This window comes from Ictidomys tridecemlineatus, chromosome 1, assembly GCF_052094955.1.
Source record: "Ictidomys tridecemlineatus isolate mIctTri1 chromosome 1, mIctTri1.hap1, whole genome shotgun sequence".
Taxonomy (NCBI): Eukaryota; Metazoa; Chordata; class Mammalia; order Rodentia; family Sciuridae; genus Ictidomys; species Ictidomys tridecemlineatus.
Genome location: NC_135477.1, coordinates 53,066,267 through 53,092,626, shown reverse-complemented (window position 1 = coordinate 53,092,626; position 26,360 = coordinate 53,066,267). Strand labels below are relative to the sequence as shown.

Genomic DNA, 26,360 nt, shown 5'->3' with positions numbered 1-26,360 from the left:
CCCCAGGACTGGGGGGAAAACAAACTACAGCTACATCAAAATGAAAATGGGGCAGGGCACAGTGGTGGAAGCCTGAAATCAAGCCAGCCTCAGCAATTTAATTGGCGGTAGCAACTTAGTGAGACCCTGCCTCCAAATAAAAATTTTAAAAAGGTCTAGAGATGGGCTGGGGATGTGGCTCAAGTGGTAGCGCGCTCGCCTAGCGTGCATAAGGCACTGGGTTCGATTCTCAGCACCACATATAAATAAATAAATAAATAAATAAATAAAGGTCTATCAACAACTGAAAAATATATTTTTTAAAATGTATCTTAAGGGGCTGGGATTGTGGCTCAACGGTAGAGCGCTCGCCTAGCATGGGCGGGATCCAGGTTCGATCCTCAGCACCACATAAAAAATAAAAGGCATTGTGCTGTGTCCATCTACACCTAAAAAATAAATATATATTTTAAAAAAAAGTATCCTAAAAAAAAAAAGAGTGAGAGATAACTGGCAGAATGGAGGATTGAGAGTTTAAAGCCAGTCCCAGCAATTTATCAAGTCCCTTAACTTAGCAAGATCCTGTCTCAAAATGAAAAAATAAAAAGGCTGGGGGTGTGGCTCAGTGGTTAAGTGCCCCTGGATTTAATTCCTGGTCCAAAAAAGAAAGGGAGAGAAAGCGAGATTGGCAAAACATGACTTACCTATCTACAAAAGACTCACTTCAAAACAATAATACAGGCATGTTAACAGCAAATGGATGTATAACTAATTAGAATAAATTTTAAAATTAAAAAAAAAGAGCCAATGGATGGGAATGGGGTTCAGTAGTAAAATATTTAACTAGCATAAGCAATGCCTTGTATCCAATCTCCATCAACACACACACAAAAAAAGGAATCAAATAAATGGAGTATTAAACTTGATTTTCATATGTAGAACAATCCTTGCATTATGAGAATATAACTTTCTCGGTTATGGTATATTATGCTCTAAGTACGCTGCTGAATTCAGTGGGATAGTATTTTGTTGGGCACTTTTTCATCACATAAAAATGCCCACAGGTGCAAAAATAATTCAATGGAGGAATGGTGGTCATTTAACAAGTGGTACTGGAATAACTGGAAAATCATAGGCCAAAAAAATTAACTTCAACCTAAATCTCACACCGTACAGCACAAATTAAACTCAAAATGGCCACAGACTTAAATGTTAAAGATAAAACTTAGGAAAAAATTAGGATACTGCCCTCACCTCTAGATTAGACTAAGAGTTCTTAGATTCAGTACCAAAAACACAATCCATAGAAGGAATACATTTATATACTGGGCTTTATAAAAATTATTTAGTTCTGCAAAAGACCCTGTAAAGAGGAAGAAAAGACAAGCTACCATCATTTGCAAACCACATATCCAATAAAGGACTCGTATCTAGAATATATTTAAAGAACTCTCAAAACTCAACAGTAGAAAACTAAATTATCCAAAATGGATAAAAGATATGAAGAGATATTTCACTTAAGAGGGTAAATATGAATGACAAGCACATGAAAATATCATTAGTGACTGGGGAAATGCTAATTAATAGCCATTTGATCCAGCAATTCCACTACAAGGTAGATATCCAAAGGAAATCAAATCATATATTGAAGAGACCTCTGCTCTCCCATGTTTACTATAGCACTATTCACAATAGCCAAGAAATATAAACAACCTAAGTACCCACTGACTGATGAATGTATAAAGAAGATGTAGTACATACACACAAAGTAACACAGTGTTCAACAACATGCATGGACCTGGAGGTCATTATGTTAAGTACCAGGCACAGAAAGATCTTTAGCATATGACCTTACTCATTATTTGTGATCTAAAATAGCTGATCTCAGAAGTTTTAAGTAGAATGTTGGTTACTAGATGTTGGGGAGAGTAGAGGGGAAGGAGAGATGAGGAGAGGCTGATCCATAGGTATAAGGTAAAGTTAGATGCCAGCAAGAAGTTCTGGCGTGTCAGTGCACAGTAGGGTAACTATGGATAAAATCTCCAAGTGAGGATTTGGAATGTTTTGACCATAAAGATGTGATAAATGAAGAGAAAAATGTTGTCCTTATTTGAACATTAGAGAATGCATACATATATCAAAACATCTTCTATAAATAAGCATGACTTTCTTGTATCAGTTCCCTCCCTCAATCTCCCCTACCCCCAGTATCAGGGCATTTAACCACTGAGCCACACCTCAGCCCTTTTTAATTTGAGACAGGGTCTCACGAAGTTACTTAGCGCTGAGTTGCTGAGGTTACATTGAACTTGCAATCCTCCTGCCTCAGCCTCCTGAACCATTGGGATTGCACCACTGTGCCCAGCCTCGTATATCAATTTTAAATAAATAAAATCATAATGAGATATCACTATATACCTATCAGGATGACTAAAACAAAAAATTGTACCACCACCAAAGGCTGACAAGGACCACACATACGTTGCTGGTGGAAATGTAAAATGTTCCCGATGCTATAAAAAGTAATTTGGTAGATTTTTCTTTTTAATATAAACATGCAGGGGTGGGGACGTAGCAAAGGGGCCAAGTGCTGGCCTAGCACGCACCAAGCCTTGGATTCAATTCCCAGTTCAACAAGAACTACCCTCCAAAAAGCAGGCAGCTATCAAATGACGCAGAAATTGCACTCCCAGGAATTTATAGCAGAGAAACATTTTGGAACAATACTCAAATAAAAAGAAACAAACAATCTGCAGAGCAATCGAGGTGGATATCCAGATAATAGGCAGAATAAAAAATGCCAACTCCAAAAAGTATGACTTCCTTATTGTAACATTCTTTTCTTTTTTAAAATTAATTAATTTTTTATTTTACAGTGCAATGCATTTTGACATATTGAACACAAACGGAGCACAACTTCTCATTCCTCTGGCTGTACGTGGTGCAGAGTTACTCTAGTAGTGTAATCATACGTGTACATAGGGTAATAATGTCTGTCCTTCCCATCCCCAAAGCCCCACCCCTCCCCTCACTCCCCTCTACACAAACTAAAGTTCTTCATTATTCCCTATCCACACCCCACCTTGGATCAGCATCCACTTATCAGAGAAAACTTATTAGTTGTTGATGAACCTTTATTTTATTTATTTATTTATATGCAGTACTGAAAATCGAAGCCAGTGCTTCACACATGCTAGGCAAGCACTCTACATGGAGCCATGAGCCTAGCCCATAGTATAATATTCTTAAATGACAAAAATATAGAAATGAAGAATACATTAGTGGTTGTTAGGGTTAGGGAGAATTGGGCAGGAGAGAAAAGAACATGAGGAATCCTTATGGTGATAGAGCATAGACTGTATCCATGGCAAGATGGCAAGAATGTAATTATAGGGGCTAGGGTTGTAGCTCAATGGAAGAACGCTTACCTACCATGTGTGATGCACTAGGTTCAATTCTCAGCACCACATACAAATAAATAAAATAAAGTTATATCAACAACTAAAAAAAAAAAAGAACCTACCTAGTTATACACTACAGAACTGCAAGATGTTACCAATGGATAGATGGAACACTGCCGCTGTCTGGCTGGGCAAAATAACCAGGAGGTGACAAGCAACTTGAAGGTTGAAGCGGGAATTGCTTTATTGTGGGGAAACTCAGCGGGAACTGAGCAGGAACTCAAGGTAGTGGGTACTCAAGGTAATGGGCACCCAAGATAGCGGGAGCCGCTTTATTGCAAAACAGCAGAGGTATATATACCTAACTGATTACACACAGTTTGACTCAATTAGCATCATCCAGTTACAGAATCAGCCAATAAGGAATTCCTACCATCTTAATGGCTCGGTGGCATTGCCTCACAAACCACTCCTCCTGGCAAACTGCCAGGCACCATCTTGACTTGATTTGCGGTCCACAACAGAATACAGTATCCATTATTTCTTGCAACTATATGTGAATCAATAATCACCTCAAAATGCAAAGTTTGTTTTATTGTAGTGCTGTGATTAAACCCAGGGCCTCACCAATGCCAATGGTGGCAAGACCTCAACCACCCAGCTACAGCCCCAGCTCTCAAAATACAAACTTTAACTTAAAAAGTCAACCAGGAGGTCTGGGGATATAGCTTAGTGGTAGAGCACTTCTCTACCATTAGCAATGGTTGAGGCCTTGGGTTAAATTTCCAGCAAAATACACACGCGCACACACACACACACACACACACACACAAAGTCAATCAGACTTTTTCATCTTAAATCACTTCAAAATTCATCAGTAATTTCAATAATTGCTATAGATTTAGGCAAAACTGTATTAATACTGGACAAAGGATTTGAATGAAGAGCCTATTAAATCCAATCTAAAGACAAAATTAAACTAGGAATTGATTTTCTTTTCTTTTCTTTTCTTTTTTTTTTTGGTACTGGGAAACACTCTACCTCCGAGCCATATCCTAGCTGTTTTATTTTGAGATGAAGTTTCACTAAGTTGCTAAGGCTGGCCTCCACATCTGGCTAATTTTAGTTGATTTTTAAAGACAAAAATATCAATGAAAACTTCCCACTAAAAATAGAGATTAAATAATAAAATAAAAATTAGGAAAAATAAAATAAAGAAAAATAAAAATTAGGTTCTATACCAAAGTCTCTAAATACTTATCATAAGACTTAGGTATCAAGACTTCTAATTCAAATTCACTAAAACATCCTGATTATTACTCATTTTCTAGAAGGAAGCATTCATGAGGAATAATCAAAAATCTCATTCCAGTTTTGTAGGAAACAATGAGCTACACATTAATATACTTTCCCTGAGATACATATATAAATTAATCACATGTAAATCTGGTCAATGTGACTTAATTTCCCAGAGATCATTTCTCCTTCATTCTAGCCACAGTAATTACTATCAGCATTATACAGTAATTGTACTTACTTGACAGTTGTAAAGTTCTTTTAGAAGAGCTAAGGATTTAATGGACTTAGATCGGCAAATTTCTTCTTCTGTAAATTTCCGGATATCTGGATGAACCTTTTGAGTCTGACCCAAACGCAAAAATCCTATTTGAAACTTGGCTAACTTCAAAAGTATATTGTCAACAGCAGAATGTGTATAGCTGGTTAACAAAACACTAAAACCACAGGCATAGAGGATTCTTACCTAATAAAGGATAAGAAAGAAAATAAGCATTACTTTTACATTTCAGGTAATTTTTTAAAAATATTTATTTTTTTAGTTGTAGGTGGACACAACATCTTTATTTTATTTATTTTTATGTGGTGTTGAGGATCGAACCCAAGGCCTCACACGTGCTAGGCAAGTACACTACCACTGAGCCATAAGCCCGGCCCCCATTTCAAGTAATTTTTAACATGCTTATATTTTTTACATAGAACTACAAAGCTCAATAGGAAGTATATGTAAGAACTAAGCCAAGTATCTTAAAAAAAATTATAAGGCCAAAATGTTTTCAAAAATTATATGGCATTATTACTGTACATTATTAATAATATAACTGATAATAAAATTGAATACATGTAAACTTTTAATTGTATGTGGCACAAGTGTTTCAACCAATAAATATTTGCTGCCATCATTGATTATTTACTCTACAACTGCTTAGAAAATTAATGATACGAAAAAAATTCAAGAAAATCGATTTCAATAATTTCTGCATGACTTACCATTTGTAAATGAAAAGGAAAATAGTGACACATATCTCACACCAACAGAAAAAGAACTTAAAAAATTTGAAATGCAAGAAATCCAAAACAAGATTCCATTTATAATTCAGCTCTATTATTTCTCATGTCATTCTAAAAAGTTGATTTGAAATAAATATTCTGAATTAAAATTCAGCCATTTTAATATAAAATAGAATATCTTCTCAATTGAGAAGCTGATATAAATATTGAGGTTCCAAGAAAAATAATAATAACCTTACGAGAGTACATATTGTAGTTGTTTTTCCTGTCCCAGGCATACCCACAATAAGGGTATAGTCTTTTGAAAGAAGAACCTTTTTCATTGCTTGTCTCTGAGGCTTATTCAATCCTACATTTAAAATAAAAAAGTAACAAGAAAAACAGTATTAAATTTCAGGGAATAAATTCACTAATTTAGAAGAAAAGCAATCTCTTTTTTAAAAAATTTTTTTTTTTAATATTTATTTTTTAGTTCTCAGCGGACACAACATCTTTGTATGTGGTGCTGAGGATCGAACCCGGGCCACACGCATGCCAGGCGAGCCACAACCCCAGCCCGAAGAAGAGCAATCTCAATCTGAATTTTCTTAAATATGTCTTTTCAAAGTTAAAAAAATATATAAATCATGGTGACTTTTCTTTTTTTTTCCCGTTTGGTACCAGGGATTGAACCCAGAGAGGCTTAACCACTGAGCCACATATATAGCCCTTTCTGAGACAAGGTCTCACTAAGTTCCTTAGAGCTTTGCAAAATTGCTGAGGTTGACCTTGAACTTGTGGTCCTCCTACCTCAGCCTCCCCAGTCATTAGGATCACAGATGTGCTCCACTACACCCAGCTTTATTATGGCGTTTTTTAAGGATGTATAAAAACTACTTCCAAAAGCCCCTATGTAAATATTAGAATTCCTAGTCTAATCAATTAAGAAATGAGACTATTTCTTGGTTCTTGGTGTAAGTAGAATCAAGAAAAATTAACCAAAGTGCTGATTATAGCATACCCTTTAGAATGTTGGCAACTGTATCCTTTGCATCACGTGGAAGAACAGAGCTGAGGTAGGGTATAAACTGAGGTTCATGAAAGTCAATGATTAAATCTCGAAGTTTTTTGCTGAAAAGGAGATACATACTTTTAGTAATATTTCTTAGAAAGGTGGGGAGAAATTCAGATTCATTCATCATTACAAACCTGGCATTAGTGTTCTCCATCAATTTAGAGAGATTTCCTAAAGGGGTATCTATATCACAATTTTTTTCTTCCTGGTCTATTCTGAACAGAGTTGACTCTGCAAGCACTGACAAGTTCCTAAAACAGCAGAACAAACATACATGAAAGTTCTTCATTTTCCCATGGTCTATATAAGAGATACTGCTATCTGCTAAAAGAGTTGATAAGCTAAGGTCAGAGCAATTAAGAACCAGGAACCTGTAACATTTGTTGAAAATCCATTTGACCCTGCATTGTAACAGGAATTCACCATCCCCAGAAGGTTCTGAGCACCTGGCTCCTCCCTCCTCCAGCCTGAAGAACAGGTCTCCTCCTCCCACTCCTCTATCTCCTCCTTAAACCCTGCTATGGCCTACAGCCCCTTCCTTCCCTAGCCCACTGTACTGCTCGCTCTTAGGATTTCCTTATGGTCCCAGGTCAACATCTTCTAGCCTATCCAAATTTCAGGTTTGAATATTTGCAGGCACCAAGATCTCTTTACCTGGCTAAAACCCAGGCTACAAAAGTTCAATATATTTAAAATGGAACTCCTCATTCCTGTTGAACCTGAGCCTCTCCTCTTGGTGGGATCTCAGTTAACAGCACTTGAATCCTTTCCTCTTCCTCACCCTCTTTTCAGCCCCCATACCTAATCAGCACCTGACTGCGTGACAAACTTACTTTCAAGTTCATCAAAGTCACTATATCTGGTCAATGCTACTTCAATCACAGATAACCTGGGTCATTACAATACCTTCCTGGTTTCTCTTTCATTTAATAAATTCAAATCTCCAACAAGTAAATGCAAGACCAATTACCATGTATTCTTTAAAACCCTTCAGTAGAAGCTGGGCATGGTGGTGCATATCTGTAATCCCAGCAACTCTGGAGGCTGACAGGAAGATCAAGTTAAAAACCAGCCTCAGCAATTTAGTGAGACCCTAAGGAACTTAACAGATCATGTCTCAAAAAAAAAAAAAAAAAAAAAGAAGGATGGGAATATAGCTCAGTTGGTAGAGTGCTTGCCTTGCATGCACAAGGTCCTGGGTTCAATCCCCAGCACCAACTCAATAATATCCCATCTCTAATAAAATACAAAATAGGGCTGGGGATGTGGCTCAGTCATTAAGCGCCCCAGAGTTCAATCCCTGGTATCCAAAAACAAAACAAAAACAAATGAAATACTGCTACATGCTACAAAATGAAGACGAATCTGAAAATCAATATGCTAACTGACAAAAAAACAGTCACATAAAGACCACATTAGCTGGGCGCAGTGGTGCATACCTGTAATCCAAGTGGCTCAGGAGGCTGAGACAGGAGGAATGCAAGATCAAAGCCAGCCTCAGCAATGGTGAGACACTAAGAACTCAGTGAAAGGGCTGGGGATGTGGCTGAAGAGGTAGCGCGCTCGCCTGGCATGCATGCGACCCAGGTTCGATCCTCAGCACCACATACAAACAAAGATGTTGTGTCCATCGAAAACTAAAAAATAAATATTAAAATTCTCTCTCTCTCGCTCTCTTTAAAAAATAAAATGATTAAAATGGTAAACTGTATAAAGTATAAATAAAATACATATATTTAAAAAAAAAAAAAAAGGCTCAGTGAGACCCTGTCTCTTAATAAAATACAAAAGAGTACTGGGGATATGGCTCAGTGGTTGAGTGCCCCTGAGTTCAAAACCCAGTACCAAAAAAAAAAAAAAGACCATATTAACCTTAATTGTTTGTGAGAGGCCAATTTATAGTAAACTAGCATTGCCTGGGCAGAGGGAATTGAAGGGAAGTAAAGGTACGGGTGACTGCTGAGATTTCTTTTGGGGGTTATGAAAATATTCTGAAATTGCTTGTGGTGATGGTTGTACAACTCTTTTTGTTTTTTTTCCTGGCATTACTGAGTATTGAACTCAAGGTCCTAAACATGCTAGGCAAGCATTCTACCACAAAGTAACATCCTCAGTCTTTTAAAATTTTGAGATGGAGTCTTGCCAAGTTGCTGAGGCTGACCTAGAACTTAAGACCCTCCTGCCTTATCCTTCCAAGTAGCTAGGATTAGAGGCCTTAACCACTGCACCCAGCTATGACTCTTTGAATATATGAAAAACCATGAAAATTGTACACTTTAAATGCATGAATTGTATGATACATGAAATACCTATCAATAATGCTATTATCAAAAATGTACTATTTCATTACCTGTCTAATAAACAAGTTACTGTCGTCATGTTAATCTCCTTCACATATCCCCTAGACAAAGCAAACAGTGTTCTCTCTTCTCCACTTAAAATAATTCTGTCACCTGCCATTAGGTTTGTGACAGGCATAGAACCATTTTTACGCTGGAAATGATGTAAATACTGTCCATCGCAAACTCTCTTTACATGTTCTGTTCTAATCAGGTTTCCGATGCAGTTGCCACTCTCCTCCCTATGAAAGAAAAAGAAAGAAAAGGCTTCCATTTATATCAGGTAAGAATTATGTTTGTATTTTTCTACAATTTACTTCATTTGGCCTCTGAAAACTAATGCTGAGTCTGTCCTTTTTACATTTTTCACAATCTACATTAAAGTGATAGAAACGCTAAACAAACATTGCCTCCATTTTTTAAAAAACTTTTTTGTTGTTTATTGTTTATGTGGTGATGGGGATTGAACCCAGGGCCTCATGCATGCCAGGCAAGTGCTTTACTACTGAGCTGGGCTCTACCACTGAGCCACAACCCCAACCCGCTTCTTTTTGTTTTTTGTTTTGTTTTTGTAGTGCTGGGGATTGAACCCAGGGCCTTGTGCATGCCAGGCAAGCACTCTACCCACTGAGATACACACCCAGCCCCATTTGTTTCTAAGTGATCAATCACCCCTCCTTGTTCCATCCACAGTCTGGGATGTCTGAACAGGGTGTTTATTGGCACATGGATCCTTGATGGATATAACAATACCCCCACATCCTGTGCTGATAAATATAACATTACAGAAGACAAACCATAATAATCTCCTAAACTAGATGTGAAGAAAAGAATAACCGATTTCTTTAGTGTTTATAAGAGGATTTAAAATACTATTATTAAAATAATGATAAGTACTGGGCATGGTGGCACACACCTGTAATTCCAGTGACTCAGGAAGCTGAGACAGGAGGATCCCAAGTTCAAGACCAGCCTCAGCAATTTAGTAAGACCCTGTCTCAAAAATAAAATATGAAAAAAAGAAAGAAAGTGGGGGGGGGGACCGGGAATGTGGCTCAGTAGTTAAGAACTCCTGGGTTCAATCCCCAGTACCCAAAATAAATAAAAATAAAATGACAAGCAAGTTGTCATAATTATACTACTTCTAATAAATAAGTATTTAGCATTTACAACCTCTCAGACATTACTATTAAATACTATACAATCTCAGAAGCAAATTGTTGGCATGTGTACTTGACATATTTGTTATACTTATATAACCTACAACATGAACTTTCTCCACTGTAATGTTTTCTAAATTAAAGCCTAATATTAGGGACACACAGATCCAATTATTTCTAAAGTCACACTATTATCACCTTATTCTAGTAAAACAAAACTGGAATTAATGCAACTAAATTTTACTTACAGAAAAATACTATGTGAAGGTATAAAAATCCTAATAATTTATCTTTTTTTAAATATTTATTTTTTAGTTGTAGTTGGACATAATACCTTTATTTTATGTATTCATTTTTAATGTGGTGCTAAGGATCAAACCCAGGGCCTCACACATGCTAGGCAAGTGCTCTGCCACTGAGCTACAGCCCCAGCCTCTAATAATTTATCTTTCATAAGTGGATGCCACAAGGAAAATGAGATAGACCTTCAGAAAATGTGAATCTGTCTCAAAACAGAAAATATACACTTTTAAAACACCACTTTTTGAAAACTTAAGTAAACAGAACATGGTGTCTCAGGCCCATAATCCCAGATACTCAGAAGGCAGGGGCAAGAGGATTGAGAGTTCAAGGCTAGCCAGGATAATATGGTGAGACCCAGTCTAAAAACAAAAACAAAAAAAGTAAAAAAGCAGTATGTACTCTACCAATATGTAACAATTAACCTTAAGACATACTCAAGTTTGTATGGATATCACTGATGAAAAAGAATTAACAAATGATTTTAAAAATTTCTTTCCAGATATCACAAATATATAATCTCATAACATAGGAGGCTGAAGCAAAAAAGATCTCAAGTTCAAAGCCAGCCTAAGCAATTTAGGACCTAAGCAACTTAGCGAGACCCTATTTCTAAATAAAATATAAAAAGTCTGGAGATGAGGCATAAATAAATAAATCATAATTTTTAAAAAATTTGTATTTATTTTTTGGTACTGAGGATTGAACCCAGGGGTGCTTTACCACTGAGCTACATCCCCACTCCCTTTTTTAAAAAAATATTTTTTGTAGTTGTAGATGGATACAATATCTTATTTATTTATCTTTATGTGGTGCTGAGGATGGAATCCACAACCTCACACGTGCTAAGCGAGCGCTCTACCGCCCCCCCCCAGTCACAACCCCAGCCCATCCCCACTCCTTTTGATTATTTTATTTTGAGGCAGGGCCTTGCTAAGTTGCTTAGGGCCAGTCTTGAACTTGGTGTCCTGCTTTGGTCAACCAAGTTCCTGGGATTACAGGTGTGTGCTATTGAAAGTATATGACCTTGCTAGAGGTGTACCTCAGTTGTAGAACACTTGCCACCTAGCATGTGGGAGGTCTTGTGTTTAATCTCAGTATCCCCAACCCAAAAACAGAGTTAATATTAGTATCTATTCATATACACAGAAAACTAACAATGATTACAGCACATAGCACATGCAGAAATGATGTTCTACTTAGGAACAACTCATTGACATCTGGAGTTTTCATGAACAAATGAAATCACGTATCTTTAACATGCCATGTAACCTATATGTGTCATGAATTCCACATCCCACACAAGCTAATACAAATTAATGACACTTTACTCAAATAGACCACTTACATTTCTGAAGCAGGCTTTAACCAGATATTTTGGTAATTCTTTCTGTTATCTTTTGATTGTGACTCCAGGGTTAACATTAGATACCAAAGGCTGAAATACTCTAAGTGTGTGAGTTTCAGATGACAAGTTTCTTCTTGAATTTTGGACAGCATAACCACTGGGACTGAATTTTCATCCATCTGTTGTTCAACTGCTCTAAATACAAAGTTCCAAGTTAGAGTTGTATATATAACATTTTACTACTTGGCTATAAAATGAGGTTTTTCTAAAATAAGTATACAAATGTAATAACCACCATAACTCATAAACACAGCCCCTAATTAAACGTCATTTGAATATTTGATAAAACGTGGCTTTTTTTTGGGAGGGGGTACTGGGGGTTACACCAACAGGTGATTTTCTTTTTCTTTCTTTTTTTTTTTTTTTTTAAGAGAGAGAGAGAGAATTTGAACATTTATTTATTTTTTCTTAGTTCTTGGTGGACACAACATCTTTGTTGGTATGTGGTGTTGCTGAGGATCGAACCCGGGCTGCACGCATGCTAGGCGAGCGCGCTACCGCTTGAGCCATATCCCCAGCCCCCACCAACAGGTGATTTTCAATGAGCCACATCTCTAGCCCCTTTTAAAGTTTTGAGGTTTGCTAAGTTGCCAAGGAAGGTCTTGAACTTGCAATCCTCCTGCCTCAGCCTGCCAAGTTGCTGGGATTATAGGTGAGTCACCACACCCAGCAGACATGCGGTTGGTCACAAAACAACATGTTTAAGATATTGATTACTGCATTATTTTTCCTTCAATGATCATCCCCAAACAACAAAGCCAAGTTTGGTATACTCCAGTCTTCATTCTCGTACATAAGTTTTGGCTTTTTTTCCAACTGCATTTCTTGAAACCATAAAAATTGTACACCCAGCTCTGTAACATAAGGAGGTCAATTTAAAACTATGGAAAATCATTTGTAGATTCAATTTTCCTTACTATTGAATTAAAACATTTCCACATAGAAACAAATATATTAAAGGACAGCATACAAAAGATTGAGAGTAAAACGAAAGATTTCAAATAAACTGGGCTGTACTATAGTCCCAGACATCCCACACAGTACTCTGTCATTAAGGGACATATTGACACAATACTTTTAAAACTATTTTTTTAGTGCATAGTTCTATACTTTATTTCTTTTAATTAATTTACTTATTCTAATTAAGTATATATGACAGCAGAACGCATTTTGATTCATTATACACAATTGCAGCACAACTTTTCATTTCTGTGGTTGTACATGATGTAGTGTCACACTATATAGTCATACATGTACCCAGGGTAATGATGTCCATCTCATTCCACCATCTTTCTAGCCCCCATGCTCCCTTCCACCCCCTCCTTCCCCTTTGCCTAATCAAAGTTCCTCCATTTTTCCCATGCCCCTGTCATTATGGATCAGCATCCACTTATCAGAGAGGACATTTGGCCTTTGAATTTTTGGGATTGGCATTTCGATTAGCATGATATTCTCCAACTCCATCCATTTACCTGCAAATGCCATAATTTCATTCTCTTTTAATGATATATATATATATATATATAAAATGTAATAATATATATAATATAAAGAAACTGTGATATATATCATAGTTTCTTTATTCATTAATTTATTGAAGGGCATCTAGGTTGCTTCCACAATTTAGCTATTGTGAACTGAGCTGCTATAAACATTGATGTGGCTGCATTACTATAGTATGCTGTTTTTAAGTCCTTTGGTTATAGACTGAGGAGTGGGATATCCGTGTCAAATAGTGGTTCCTTTCCAAGTTTTCTAAGGAATCTCCATACTACTTTCCAGAGTGGCTGCACCAATCTGCAGTCCTACCAGCAATGTATGAGTGTACCTTTTCCCCCACATCCTTGCCAACACTTACTATTATTTGTATTCTTTGTAACTGCCATTCTGACTGGAGTGAGATGAAATCTTAGAGTAGTTTTGATTTGCATTTCTCTAATTACTAGAAATGTTGAAGATTTTTTCATATATTTGTTGTCAATTGTCTATCTTAAAATACTTTTAAAGTTCATACTTCATATAAACTTTCAGGCTGCATTAGAACTTTGGCTCTGGTTTGACCTTGTTTCTTAGTCTATATTTACATCTAACTACTTTTTTGTGTGCTTCAAATTTTCAGCTAGCCTATGAAGGCCCACATGGCTGTTCAAATAACAGCTAATAAACTTACCATTTATACAAAAATAACCATATACAAACAGTACAGGCCCATTCACTGGGTCATGCCAAACTATCCATCTGGAAAAACTGGTTTCCTTGTGTGCAACTACAAAAGACCTCAGATTAAAATAGCAGTTAAGAGGGGATACGGCTCAAGCAGTATCGCGCACGCCTGGCATGTGTGGGGCGCTGGGTTCGATCCTCAAATACAAATAAAATAAAAATGTTGTGTCCACTGAAAACTAAAAAATAAATGTAAAAAAATTCTCTCTCTCTCTCTATTAAAAAAAAAAAAAAAGAAAAGAAAAAAGAAAGAAAGAAATGGATGCCTTCTTGAACTATCTTTTAAGATAACTTAGGCCCATGCCCATAATCCCAGACTGAGGGAAGAGGATCACAAATTCAAAGCCACCCTACACAAACTCAGCAAAATTTCAAAATAAAAAATAAAAGGGGCTGGAGATATAGCTCAGTAGGTTAGATTCCCCATATTGTCAAAGAACAAAAGTATTTGTACTTATATTGTACTAAAAATGAATATTCTATATCTGTCTTAACCAGATTCCATAAGTCCTAAAATTATTTCATTTCAGAAACTATACACAGAAAGATTAAAACATTCAGTTTTGGAAGAAGTTTAAAAAGCACTGTATTATTTACTGAGAAAAATGGGCTTCTCAGGAAACAAACTTTTTTCCCCTTTCATTTTAGAGATACAATACATAAAAGAAAATATGAAATAAAAATAATTAAAATGAAGTCATCTATTGTGTGCATGTTCAAATATGTAACAACAAATTCCATCAATATGTACAACTACAATGTACCAATAAAAAATGTGGACAAAAGAAAATTAAACAACAAAAAAATGAAATCATCAACACCAGACCACCTACCAATACTAAGTCATCTTGAGTTCAGTTCATTTTCAACTTGAAATACTGCTTTCTGAAAATAGTGTTTACCTGCTATAAAGAGCACAGTTTCCCACTTGTGAACAATATTTACAGGTTTTCTCTTCCTCAATTACTTGTGGCAAAAAAGTGAGCTGTGTCTTCTCCTTTCCAGGAGATTTGCTAATACGATGCAGCAAAAAAAATGCCATTTGGTTTCTTAGCTTTAATAATTCTATGGGAGAAAAAACAAAAAGCTAAGTGTCTTTATCACACTCTTTCCATTGTATCAGTAAAAGTTCAGATTTAACAACGTAAAATAACATTCACAGTTCCTGCTATACGAGAATAAGCACTGTTGGTTATATTTTGTTATGTCTCCTTCAAATTTTTAGTCACTTGATAAGTTCTTGAAACAACTAATCTCATAACTAATAAGACTTGAACCTTGTGTTTTATTAGGTGAATGCTGAAGATAAAGTTATCTAGAATATCTCCAGTATAAGAACTTCAAGATAAACTTTTATATTAAAAAACAAACAAACTTAAAAGGTTAATAATTTTCAACTATAGAGCATATTATTAAAATTATCTTAAAAATACTACAACTACAAATTACAACCTATAGTTGGCATGATAAGTATGTGAGTACACTGTCAGGTGTAAAACTATATCACCAAAAGTTGAAGGGAGGGAAGGGGCCAGAGAATTAAAACTGAAAGCAAACAGCTCAACCTCTTTTATCTAGATGGTTAGCAGGCACAGGGTACATCTGCCCAGTCTTGAGGTAGAGAAGTAAGCCAGCCTCTGGATCAGCTCTTCTCTCTTGGCTTAGCAGCGTGTACAGAACAACCTGTGCAAGACAGGTTGTCAAACAATGAGAATTCTGTTACAGAAATTTCTACCATCATTTCTCTACATCATCTTATGGCCAACACATAATTTTAAAATCTAAAGGTCAATGAAAGTGGGAGTGGTGGCAATTGCCCAAAATCCTAGCTACAGAGAGCCTGAGGCAGGAGGATCTCAAGTTTCAAAGCTAGCTTGGGCAACTTAACAAGGCCTTCAGCAACTTAACAAAGACTCTGTCTCAAAATATAAAATAAAAGCTGGGTGGTGGTGCATGCCTATAATCCCAGGGGTTTGGGAGGCTAAGGCAGGAGGATCATGAGTTCAAAGCCAGCCTCAGTAAATAATGAGGCCTTAAGCAACCCAGTGAAACCCTGTATCAAAATAAAGTACAAAAAAGGGCTGCGGATGTGGCAGCACTGGGTTCTATTCTCAGCACCACATAAAAATAAATTTAAAAAATAAGGATATTGTGTCCATCTACAACTAAAAAAAATTTTTTTAAACGGCAGGGGGTGGGCTGGGGATGTCTCAGTGGTTAAGCGCCCATGAGTTCAATCCTTATGATCAAAAAAAAAAAAAAAAAAAGATTGAAACCAGAAAGGGTTTGGGAAGTAGCTCAGTGGTAGAGCACCCCTGGATTCAAACTTCAGTATCAAAAAAAAAAAAAAAAAAAAAAATTAAATAGTTTCATGATAATTAGGTTTAGAAAAAAATGAGTTAAACCTAGCTAAGACAAACTATATTACTTTATAATTCCTCAGAACTTTCTTTTTTATTCTTAAGTTTTAGGTGGTCACAATATCTTTATTTTACATTTACATGGTGCTGAGGATCGAACCCAGTGCCACATACATGCTAGGCAAGCACTCTACCACTGAGCCACAACCCCAGCCCCTTCTCAGAACTTTTAATAGGCTAATACACATGGTAAGTTATCCAAATACCTTTGGTTTCCACAACTTACATGAATAAGGAACTACTGATTTTCAGAAATATATTTAGACTAGTAATTTGGCAGCATCAATTTGGCATCACTGGCCTATATATTTAGCTCTTTTATTACTTTGCCAGATACAGTTTTCTACGGCACTTGTATATATTGACAAAACAAACTGAGTACTCCAATGCATCACAAATTAAAAGTTATTACATGAAACACAAACATAACCTAAACTGAACCAAAATATAAAAAGCAGTCTACATGTTTAAATAAACATTCAGGGGCTGGGGATGTGGCTCAAGCAATAGCACGCTCGCCTGGCATGCGTGTGGCCCGGGTTCGATCCTCAGCACCACATACAAACAAAGATGTTGTGTCTGCCGAAAACTAAAAAATAAATATTAAAAAATTATCTGTCTCTCTCTTAAAAAAAAATAAAGAGTATGTTCATGCCAAATTATTAAAAATAAATAAATAAATAAACATTCGGTTGTGCATAGTGGCATATGTCTATAATCCCAGCTATTAGGAAGGCTGATGCAGGAGGATTCCAAATTTGAAGCCAGCTTCAACAACTTAGTGAGATCCTGTCTAAAAATGAAATTTTAAAAAGTGCTGGGGATATAGCTCAGAGGAAGAATGCTCCTGAGTTCAATCCCCAAATAATCAATCAAACAATCAATCAATTTACATTTAATTTTCTTACTATTTATACCTGACTACGGTGTTCAATAGAATTGGATTCTTTGCCGGTTTTAAGTTCCAATGGCATTATTTTATATTTTGTTTTAGAACCTTGATGTATTTTCACACCAACTGTAACATCTATTTTGCCCTTCAATCCAAACCTAGGGGACCAAATGCTTTCTTCAATATCCAGTGAGTTTATTACTTCAATGTTTTGTGTTGAGTTATTATTACTACCATCACTTGGCCTAAAAAAAAAACAAAACAAAAAAACAATTAGGAGACAGCTTACTTCACGCATGCTGGCACTGACTTTACATAGAAATGACAAGGGGATGGGAGAGAATCTTTTTTATTTTTTTTGTAATTTATTTTTTAGTGTAGTTTGACAGAATACCTTTATTTTATTTATTTATTTTTATGTGGTGCTGAGGATTGAACCCAGGGCCTTGAGCATGCTAGGCAAACGCTCTACCGCTGAGCATAACCCCAGTAATCTACATATCTTTATAGCAGCATTATCCAAGTGTCACCCTTGAACCAGTAGCATCAGCATTACCTGGAAACTTGTTATAAATGCAAAATAACTGGTCCCACTCCAACTGACTCATTACAGAACCAGCAAACTATTTAACAAATTCTCCAAGTGATTCTGATGTATTCTTCAGTTTACAGACCTCTATTCTACAGGTATCATTTAGCCATTCTTTTGTTTATTTATTGGTAATTGGGCACAATGTCTTTATTTATTTATTTTTATGTGGTGCTGAGGATCGAACCCAGGGTCTCACACACGCTAGGTGAGCACTCTACTGCTGAGCCACAACCCCTGGGCAAGTCTTAATATTTATTATCTGTCCATTTAAGTTCATGCCTACTGGGCTGGGGATGTGGCTCAAGCGGTATCGCGCTCGCCTGGCATGCGTGTGGCCCGGGTTCGATCCTCAGCACCACATACAAACAAAGATGTTGTGTCCGCCGAAAACTAAAAAAAATATTAAAAAAAAAAAAAAAAGTTCATGCCTACTACAATCTTCTTTACTAGAGACTTTATCTTCTCAGGCCTATATTAATGCAAGTCTCATTATTTGGACTACTGACCCACAAAACCAACTGATAAAAAAAACTATTATACTAATGAATACACAATGGCTGGTTAGGGGCATGCTCTTTCATTTAATACCATATTAAACTGGGTAAGAAGAAACTCTCTCTTTTGACCATCTATGAAGTACAGGCTTTGCTAATCTCACACTTCACCGCACATATACCCATGTGAGAAGGTGCACCTATAATTCCAGCTACTTAAGTGGCTGAGGTAGGAGGATTACAAGTTTAAGGCCAGCCTCTGCAAAGTAGCAAGACTCTGTTGCAAAACAAAACATAAAAAGGGCTGGGGACATAGCTAAGTGGTAGAGCACCCCTGTGCTCAATCCTAGTACCAAAAAAATTCCAGCTGTTAGAATAAATGATTTAGTTGTTTTTAGTCTTTGGTTTCATATTACTGAGGTCAACAGGTATTTAACAAATGGGGTGGGATGCTGACTTCAACAATTTTTCTTAAACTGCTTTAAGATGCTTCAAATATAATCTCGAGGAATATATATATACACCAGAATTACTTAAGAAGACAGTTGTGGAAATCAGGGAAGCCACAATTTATAACAAATTCCTTAAATTTTAATCTGATATTAAATGTTCTCTGATCATGCCATGTACTCAAATATATTTTTATAAGATGGAGCAAAATTTATTATTTGTCAAATTTCACATGTATACCTAATAAAACACAAGTAATTAAATTCTAAAAGTTCTTACGTGGTAGTTGTAGATCAGTGATAAAGTGCTTGCTTAACATGCACAATGCCCTAAGTCTAGTACCTAGCATTGCAAACAAGACAACAAAATTACTACTAAAAAATTACTACTTGGGGCTGGGACTGTGGCTCAGCAGTAGAGCGCTTGCCTAACACGTACGAGGCCCTGGGTTCGATCCACAGCACCACATAAAAATAAATAAAATAAAGATATTGTGTCCAGTTACAACTAAAAAATAAATATTTTTTTTAAAAATTACTACTATTAGAAAAAAGGCAATATGATTTCAGTTTAGACCCTTCAAGCTAATGACAGTATTTCAAATGAATTATTCTGATTTCTTATTTTGGTACTGGGGATCGAACCCAGAAATGTTTTACCACTGAGCAATTCCCCCATTCCTTTTTATTTTTATTGTGACATGGGCTCTCTCTAAAATGCCCAGGCTTTCCTTGAACTTGAAAATCCTCCACTCTCAACAGCTGGGACTACAAGTGTGTACCACTGTACCAGACTCTTTAAATGGTTTTTAGGGGCTGGGGATGTGGCTCGAGCAGTAGCACGTTCGCCTGGCATGCGTGCAGCCTGGGTTCGATCCTCAGCACCACATACAAACAAAGATGTTGTGTCCACCAAAACTAAAATAAATAAATAAATAAATATTTAAAAATTTAAAAAAATAAAATAAATGGTTTTTAAAGGTCCCACTCTTTTTTATATTAAAAAAAAAAAATTTCAAGTTATGGAAGTTCCTTTGGTTTTGGTTTTTTCTTTGGCAGTACTGAGAATTGAACCCAGCAACACTCTACCACTGAGCTGCATTGCTAGCCCTTTTGTTGTTTTGAGACAGAGTCTTGCCGAGTTGCACAGATTGGCCTCAAACTTGAAACCCTCCTGCCTCAGCCTCCTCACTATAAATATATGAAAACTATATAAGTAAAATTCATTTCTGGGGCTAGGGATATGGCTCAAGTGGTAGCGTGCTCGCCTGGCATGCGTGCGGCCCAGGTTGGATCCTCAGCACCACATACCAACAAAGATGGTGTGTCCACCAATAACTAAAAAAATAAATAAATATTTAAAAAATTCTCTCTCTCTCTCTCTCTCTCCCTCTCTTTAAAAAAATAAAATAAAATAAAATTCATTTCTTACAGAGAGAGCTGCATTTGAGGGAAGTCAGTTGAAGTACTCTGATGCATGAAATCTCCAGCCCACTTAGAAAATGAAGGAAGATACTCCTCTACTTCTTGTTTTACTTCATCTGGTTTCAGATTCAAGCGGTACCTGCCAAAAATAAGAGATAATAAATACAAAACCATAGATCTAAGAAATGCAAATTAAATAAGGTCCAAAACATCCAAATAGGTAATTCACATGTCCATTTGCTAATGAACAGATAAACAAAATGTGGTATATATACACACACACACCGAAATACTGTTCACCTTTGAAAAGGAAGAAAGGTGAGGAGCTAGGGATACAGTCAGTGGAAATGCAGATGGTCAGCATGAATAAGGGCCTGGGTTCAATGCCCAGGACCAAAATTAAAGGGGGCGGAGGATTCTGACACCACAGTGTGGATAAACTTTGATGACATTATACTAAGTGAAATGTCAGTCACAAAAGGACAAATATGAATGTTTCCACTAATATGAGAAACTAGAGTTGTCAAAATCATAGAGACAAAAAGTAGAACAGGGGCGGGGGTTGTGGCTCAGTGGTAGAGGGTTCGCCTAGCACGCGAGGGGTGCTAGATTCAATTCTCAGCAATAAAATAAAGGTATTGTGTCCAACTACAACTAAAAAACGAAATATTAAAAAAAAAAAGTAGAACAGTAGTTCTGAAAGGAAGGAAGAATGGGGTTGTTGCTTAGTGGGTACAGAGATTCAGTTTGGGAAGAAAGGGTTTATGCAAATGAATGGTGGTGATTGCTGCACAACACTTTGCATGTACTAGATACCTCTGAACTGTATATATACTTTTTAAATTTTTGTTTTAGTTGTAGATTGACACAATCTTTATTTTATTTATTTTACCACTAAGCTACTACCCAGCCCCTGAACTATATATTTAAAACTAGTTACTATGGCAATTTTTATATTATATTTATTTTACCACTGAGCTACGCTACTACCCCAGCCCTGAACTATATATTTAAAAATAGTTATTATGGCAATTTTTATGTTATATGTATCTACCACGTTTGAAAAAACCCAAATAACAGTGACATGACATCTAATTTCACAGTATTTTCTCTAATTCAACCATCTCAGTTTAACTAGAGGGATCAGTCCCAATAATATCTTTGGGATAAAAAAGAAATTATAACTTTAGTTTTAAAAGATACTGGTCCAGAAACCAAGTAATGAAAAACAAAAACATGCTGGAGTTGTAGCTCAGTGGTAGAGTGCTTGCCTAACACGTGTGAGGCATTGGGTTCAAACCTCAGTACCACATAAAAATAAATAAAATAAAGAATTCTGTCCATCTACAACTAAATAAATACATTATATATACATACATACATACATATATATATATATATAAACATTAAAGAAGGAAAAGATCATATGAAAAGAAAGCTAATATAAGCCTCACTACATCAAAGTGCAATCTAGGTTGGGCACAGTGGCACATGCCTGTAATGCCAGCTACTGAGGAATCTGAGGCAGGAGGATAATGAGTTCAAGGCCAGCCTGTCTTTAAGTTAAATTAAATATAAAATAAATGGGTTAGGTGATAGCTCAGGGTCTTTAAGTTAAATTAAATATAAAATAAATGGGTTAGGTGATAGCTCAGGGTAGAGCACTTGCCTGGCATGCAAGTGGCCCTCCCCAGCACCAAAAAACAAAAAAATACAAAATTTCAGGTAGCAATTTTATTAAGGGAGCAGCCAGATCATATGTTTGTAATCCCAGTGACTCAAGAGGCAAATGTAGGAGGATCATAAGTTTGAAGCTACCCAGGGAAGCTTGTAAAGACCCTGTCTCAAAATAAAAAATAAATTAGGGCTGGGGATGTAGTTCAATGGTAGAACACCTCTGTGTTCAATCCCTAGTACTGGAAAAAAAAAAAAAAAAAGGAGGGCTGGGGTTGTAGCTCAGTGGTAGAGCGTTTGCCCTGCAAGCATGAGGCCCTGAGTTTGATCCTCAGCACCACATAAAAAAGTAAATAAAGATATTGTGTACATCTACAACTAAAAAATGTTTTTTTAAAAAAAAAAAGGAAAGGAAATTCTCTTCATGGAGGAATAAATTCAAAGATCTATTGTATAAAATAGTGACTAAAACTAATAGCAAAGTGTTTTATTTTGAAATACTTGAATAGATTTTAAGTGTTCTTATAATAAAAAAAAAATAAAAATGTGGGTCTGGGCAGGCAGCTATTGGTTGAGTACATGCTTAGTATGTAAAAGGCCCTAAATTCAATATCTAGCATAGAAAAACAAATCATTCAAAATTTACAACAAATGAATTCAGAGATTAGGTTATAGAGAATACTGTGGATTCTTGCCTCCTTTCCTTCCTGAGTTATTCAATCTAGGGGAAGCAGTTACTTTGTAAAAACATATAAGTAGCCTATGGAGAGGAACTGAGGCTTCCTAGCCAGAAGGCATGCAGGTGCACCATCTCAGAACGTCATCTTCCAATCCTAGTCAAGTCCCAAGATGACAAGCCCACATGGGAGACTGAGCCCAACCACAAAGGTAAGTCACTGCCAAATTTCTGAACTACAAAATCTCTGGGATGCCGCAGTCCAGCTGTAGCAAAATAACCGGGGGGTGACGAACAACTTGTGTACATTGATACAGCAGGAGTGGGAGCCATTTATTGTAGGACAACAGAGGTATTTATGCATTCCACACAGCTTATCTTAATTAACATAAACTAGATACAGCAGTCAACCAATAAGGAATCTCCACAGTTCATGGCTCGCTGGCGTTACTTCACAAACCACTCCCTCTGGCAAAATGCCAGGCGCCATCCAGACTTGTTTACAGACTCTAACATTTGCCAGGCGCCATTCTGACTTGTTGACAAGACTCTAACACTAGGATAACAAATGTTTGTAATTTTAAGTCAAGTGCACCAGCCCATGCCTATAGTCCCAGCTACTCATGAAGCTGAAACAGGAGGATCACTAGAGCCCTGGAGTTTAGAGCCACACTAGGCAACATGGACCAGACCCTGTCTATTCCCACCTCCTCACTTTACCAAGTTGTACCCCTAGACCCTTTTTATGTTGAGATAGGGTCTCACTAACTTGCTGAGACTAGCCTGCAACTTGCCATCTGCCTACTTCTAGGATTATAGGAATGCAACACAATGCTGCACAAGGGCAGGTATCTCAAATTAAATAAATGAACAAACATTATTATATATTTATATTTTCCCTTCCTTGCAGTGGTAGGGATCAAACCCAGGGACTGACACATGCTAGGCAAGCACTTTATCACCAAGCTACACCCCCAGGCAACATTTGTCATTTTAAGTCACTATAATGGCAAACATCTTTTTTTGGTACTGGGGATTAAACCCAGGGGTTCTTTACCATTGAGCTACATCCCTAGCCCTTTCAATTTTAAATTTTAAGACAAGGTTTCACTTAGTTGCTTAGGGCCTTGCTAAGTTGCTGAGGTTGGCCTCAATAATGTAATCCTCCTACCTTAACCTCCAAAGTTGCTAGGATTACAGGTATGCACCACTATGCCCAGTAAGTCACTAAATTTTGACAAATTTATTTCATGGAAACAGATGATCAATATAATAATATGTCACCATGCACAGTCCAGGGTGTGACAAGAAAGTCAGAAATTTGCAATGTATAATGACAAATAAGGAGCTAAGTGAAATTTCATTAATTTAGTCAAAATTTTATTAAATCTATCCATATTCCTTTTTTTTAGAGGAATACCAGTGATTGAACCCAGGAGCAGAGGAGCACTTAATCACTAAACCAAATCCCCATCCTTTTTTATTTTTTATTTTGACACAGGGTCTCTGACAGCAGCTAATGAATCAGTTGTACACATGTACCAAACATTATAAATTATGAGCCTAATACTTCCTGTTGTACAACTTTGAGAACTCTTCCAACTTGCAACAAGGTACCACTACAGGAGTCTACATTTTAGGTTACATTAATTCATTCAAATAGTCTAATTACCAAAACCTAGATTGTAGGAAAGAAGCTATATAATATAAAGTTGTACCTACAGTTCTTCTCACAATTACTTACATTTCTTTCAAATGCTTTATTTCCTGAACAATTTGACAAGAAAGTTCTTGCAGGTTTTCAGGGGTGAAGCTCTTACTACTTATCGCTTTTTGAAACACTTCATGGAGAATGGTACCAATCAGCATTTGGCGTGTGGCTGGATTAGAACTCTATGAAAACAAATCACACAATTTAGTCCATACATTAAGAGACAAGACTGTATATTGTATAGGCACCATAGCCAAAATGTACCACCAAGACAAATACCAAAAGATTATTAAACAATATTTTTGTGGTTCGTGAAATTATAAGTAACACTTCCTTCTATTCAGAATTATCAATTATTGTATAAGTCTGGGTTACTCTAAAATATTTCCATTTTAAAAAATAATAAAATTGATATAAAAAAAGCTCAATATATGGGCTGAGGCTGTAGCTCAGTGGCAGAGTGCTTGCCTTGTACATGTGAGGCACTGGGTTCAATCCTTAGCACCACATAAAAATAAATGAAAGAAAGACATGCTGTCCATCTACAACTATAAAAAAAAAATTTTTTTAAAAACCCTCAACATATTTTCAAACATTTAATGTTTTATAAGTATTCTCGAATTTCACTTTATAATCCACTCAAATAGAAAACTAAATAAAAGCACAGCTCATAAACGTGTGGACATAAAAGATACTATTCATAGGCTGGGGTTGCTCAGAGGCAGAGCACTCACCTAGCAAGTTGGAGGCCCTGGGTTCAATCCTCAGCACCACATAAAAATAAATAAATAAAATAAAAGTATTGTATCCAACTACAACTAAGAAGTAAATATTTAAAAAAAAAAAGAGGGGCTGGGGATGTGGCTCAAGCGGTAGCGTGCTCGCCTGGCATGCGGGCGGCCCGGGTTCAATCCTCAGCACCACATACAAACAAAGATATTGTGTCCACCAATAATTAAAAAAATAAAATAAATATTAAAAAAAAAAGATACAATTCAACTAAAATTTAAACCTACGATAAAAGACAGTTTCAAGGGCTGGGATTGTGGCTCGGCGGTAGAGCGCTCGCCTAACACGAGCAGGACCTGGGTTCAATCCTCAGCACCACATAAAAATAAAGGCATTGTGTTGTGTCCATCTACACCTAAAAAATAAATATTAAAAAACAAATAAAAATAGAGACAGTTTCGAAGAAAAGTTATTTCAAGGGCTGGGGTTGTGGCTTAGTGGTAGAGCACTTGCCTACTATGCTTGAGACCCTGGGTTTGATCCTCAGTGTCACATAAAAATAAATAAAAATAAAGGCATTGTGTCCATCTACAACTAAAAATATTTTTTACAAAAAAAAAGTATTTCAAAAGAAACAATATTTTATTTCTTTTTTTTTTAAAGAGAGAGAGAGGGCTGGGGATGTGGCTCAAGCGGTGGCGCGCTCGCCTGGTATGCGTGCGGCCCGGGTTCGATCCTCAGCACCACATACCAACAAAGATGTTGTGTCCGCTGATAACTAAAAAAAATAAATATTAAAAATTCTCTCTCTCTCTCTCCTCTCTTTTATAAGGCTCAACCTTTCCCTTCAAGCTACCAGAAAAAAGATAAGGCCACCAAAATATCCATCAGAAATTTAATAAATTATAAGAGAACACTCCATACTATTTTTGCAAATTCTGGGTTGTAATTATCATTACTATTGTAGTGCTGGGGATTGAACCCAGGGGCATACTACCATTGAGCCACATTCCCAGTGCTTTTTTAAAAATATTTTATTTAGAGACAGGGTCTTGCTAAGTTGCTTAGGGCCTCTCTAAGTTGCTGAGATTGGCTTCAAACTTGCAATCCTCCTGCCTCCCCAGCCT

General features: G+C 36.5%; 1 protein-coding gene across 1 annotated transcript in view; it reads right to left on the bottom strand.

Moving 5' to 3' along the window:
• Positions 1-26,360, bottom strand: part of Dna2 (DNA replication helicase/nuclease 2) — a 41,136-nt gene that overhangs the window by 10,189 nt on the left and 4,587 nt on the right. The window contains exons 4-14 of the mRNA XM_005325970.5: positions 24,538-24,686; positions 20,451-20,582; positions 17,509-17,728; positions 15,737-15,854; positions 15,074-15,236; positions 11,889-12,083; positions 9,092-9,322; positions 6,876-6,992; positions 6,688-6,797; positions 5,927-6,036; positions 4,918-5,142 (exon numbers count right to left, since the gene is read on the bottom strand). Coding sequence (XP_005326027.3) covers positions 4,918-5,142; positions 5,927-6,036; positions 6,688-6,797; positions 6,876-6,992; positions 9,092-9,322; positions 11,889-12,083; positions 15,074-15,236; positions 15,737-15,854; positions 17,509-17,728; positions 20,451-20,582; positions 24,538-24,686 — 1,770 coding nt within the window. The remainder of the gene's footprint in view (positions 1-4,917; positions 5,143-5,926; positions 6,037-6,687; positions 6,798-6,875; positions 6,993-9,091; positions 9,323-11,888; positions 12,084-15,073; positions 15,237-15,736; positions 15,855-17,508; positions 17,729-20,450; positions 20,583-24,537; positions 24,687-26,360) is intronic.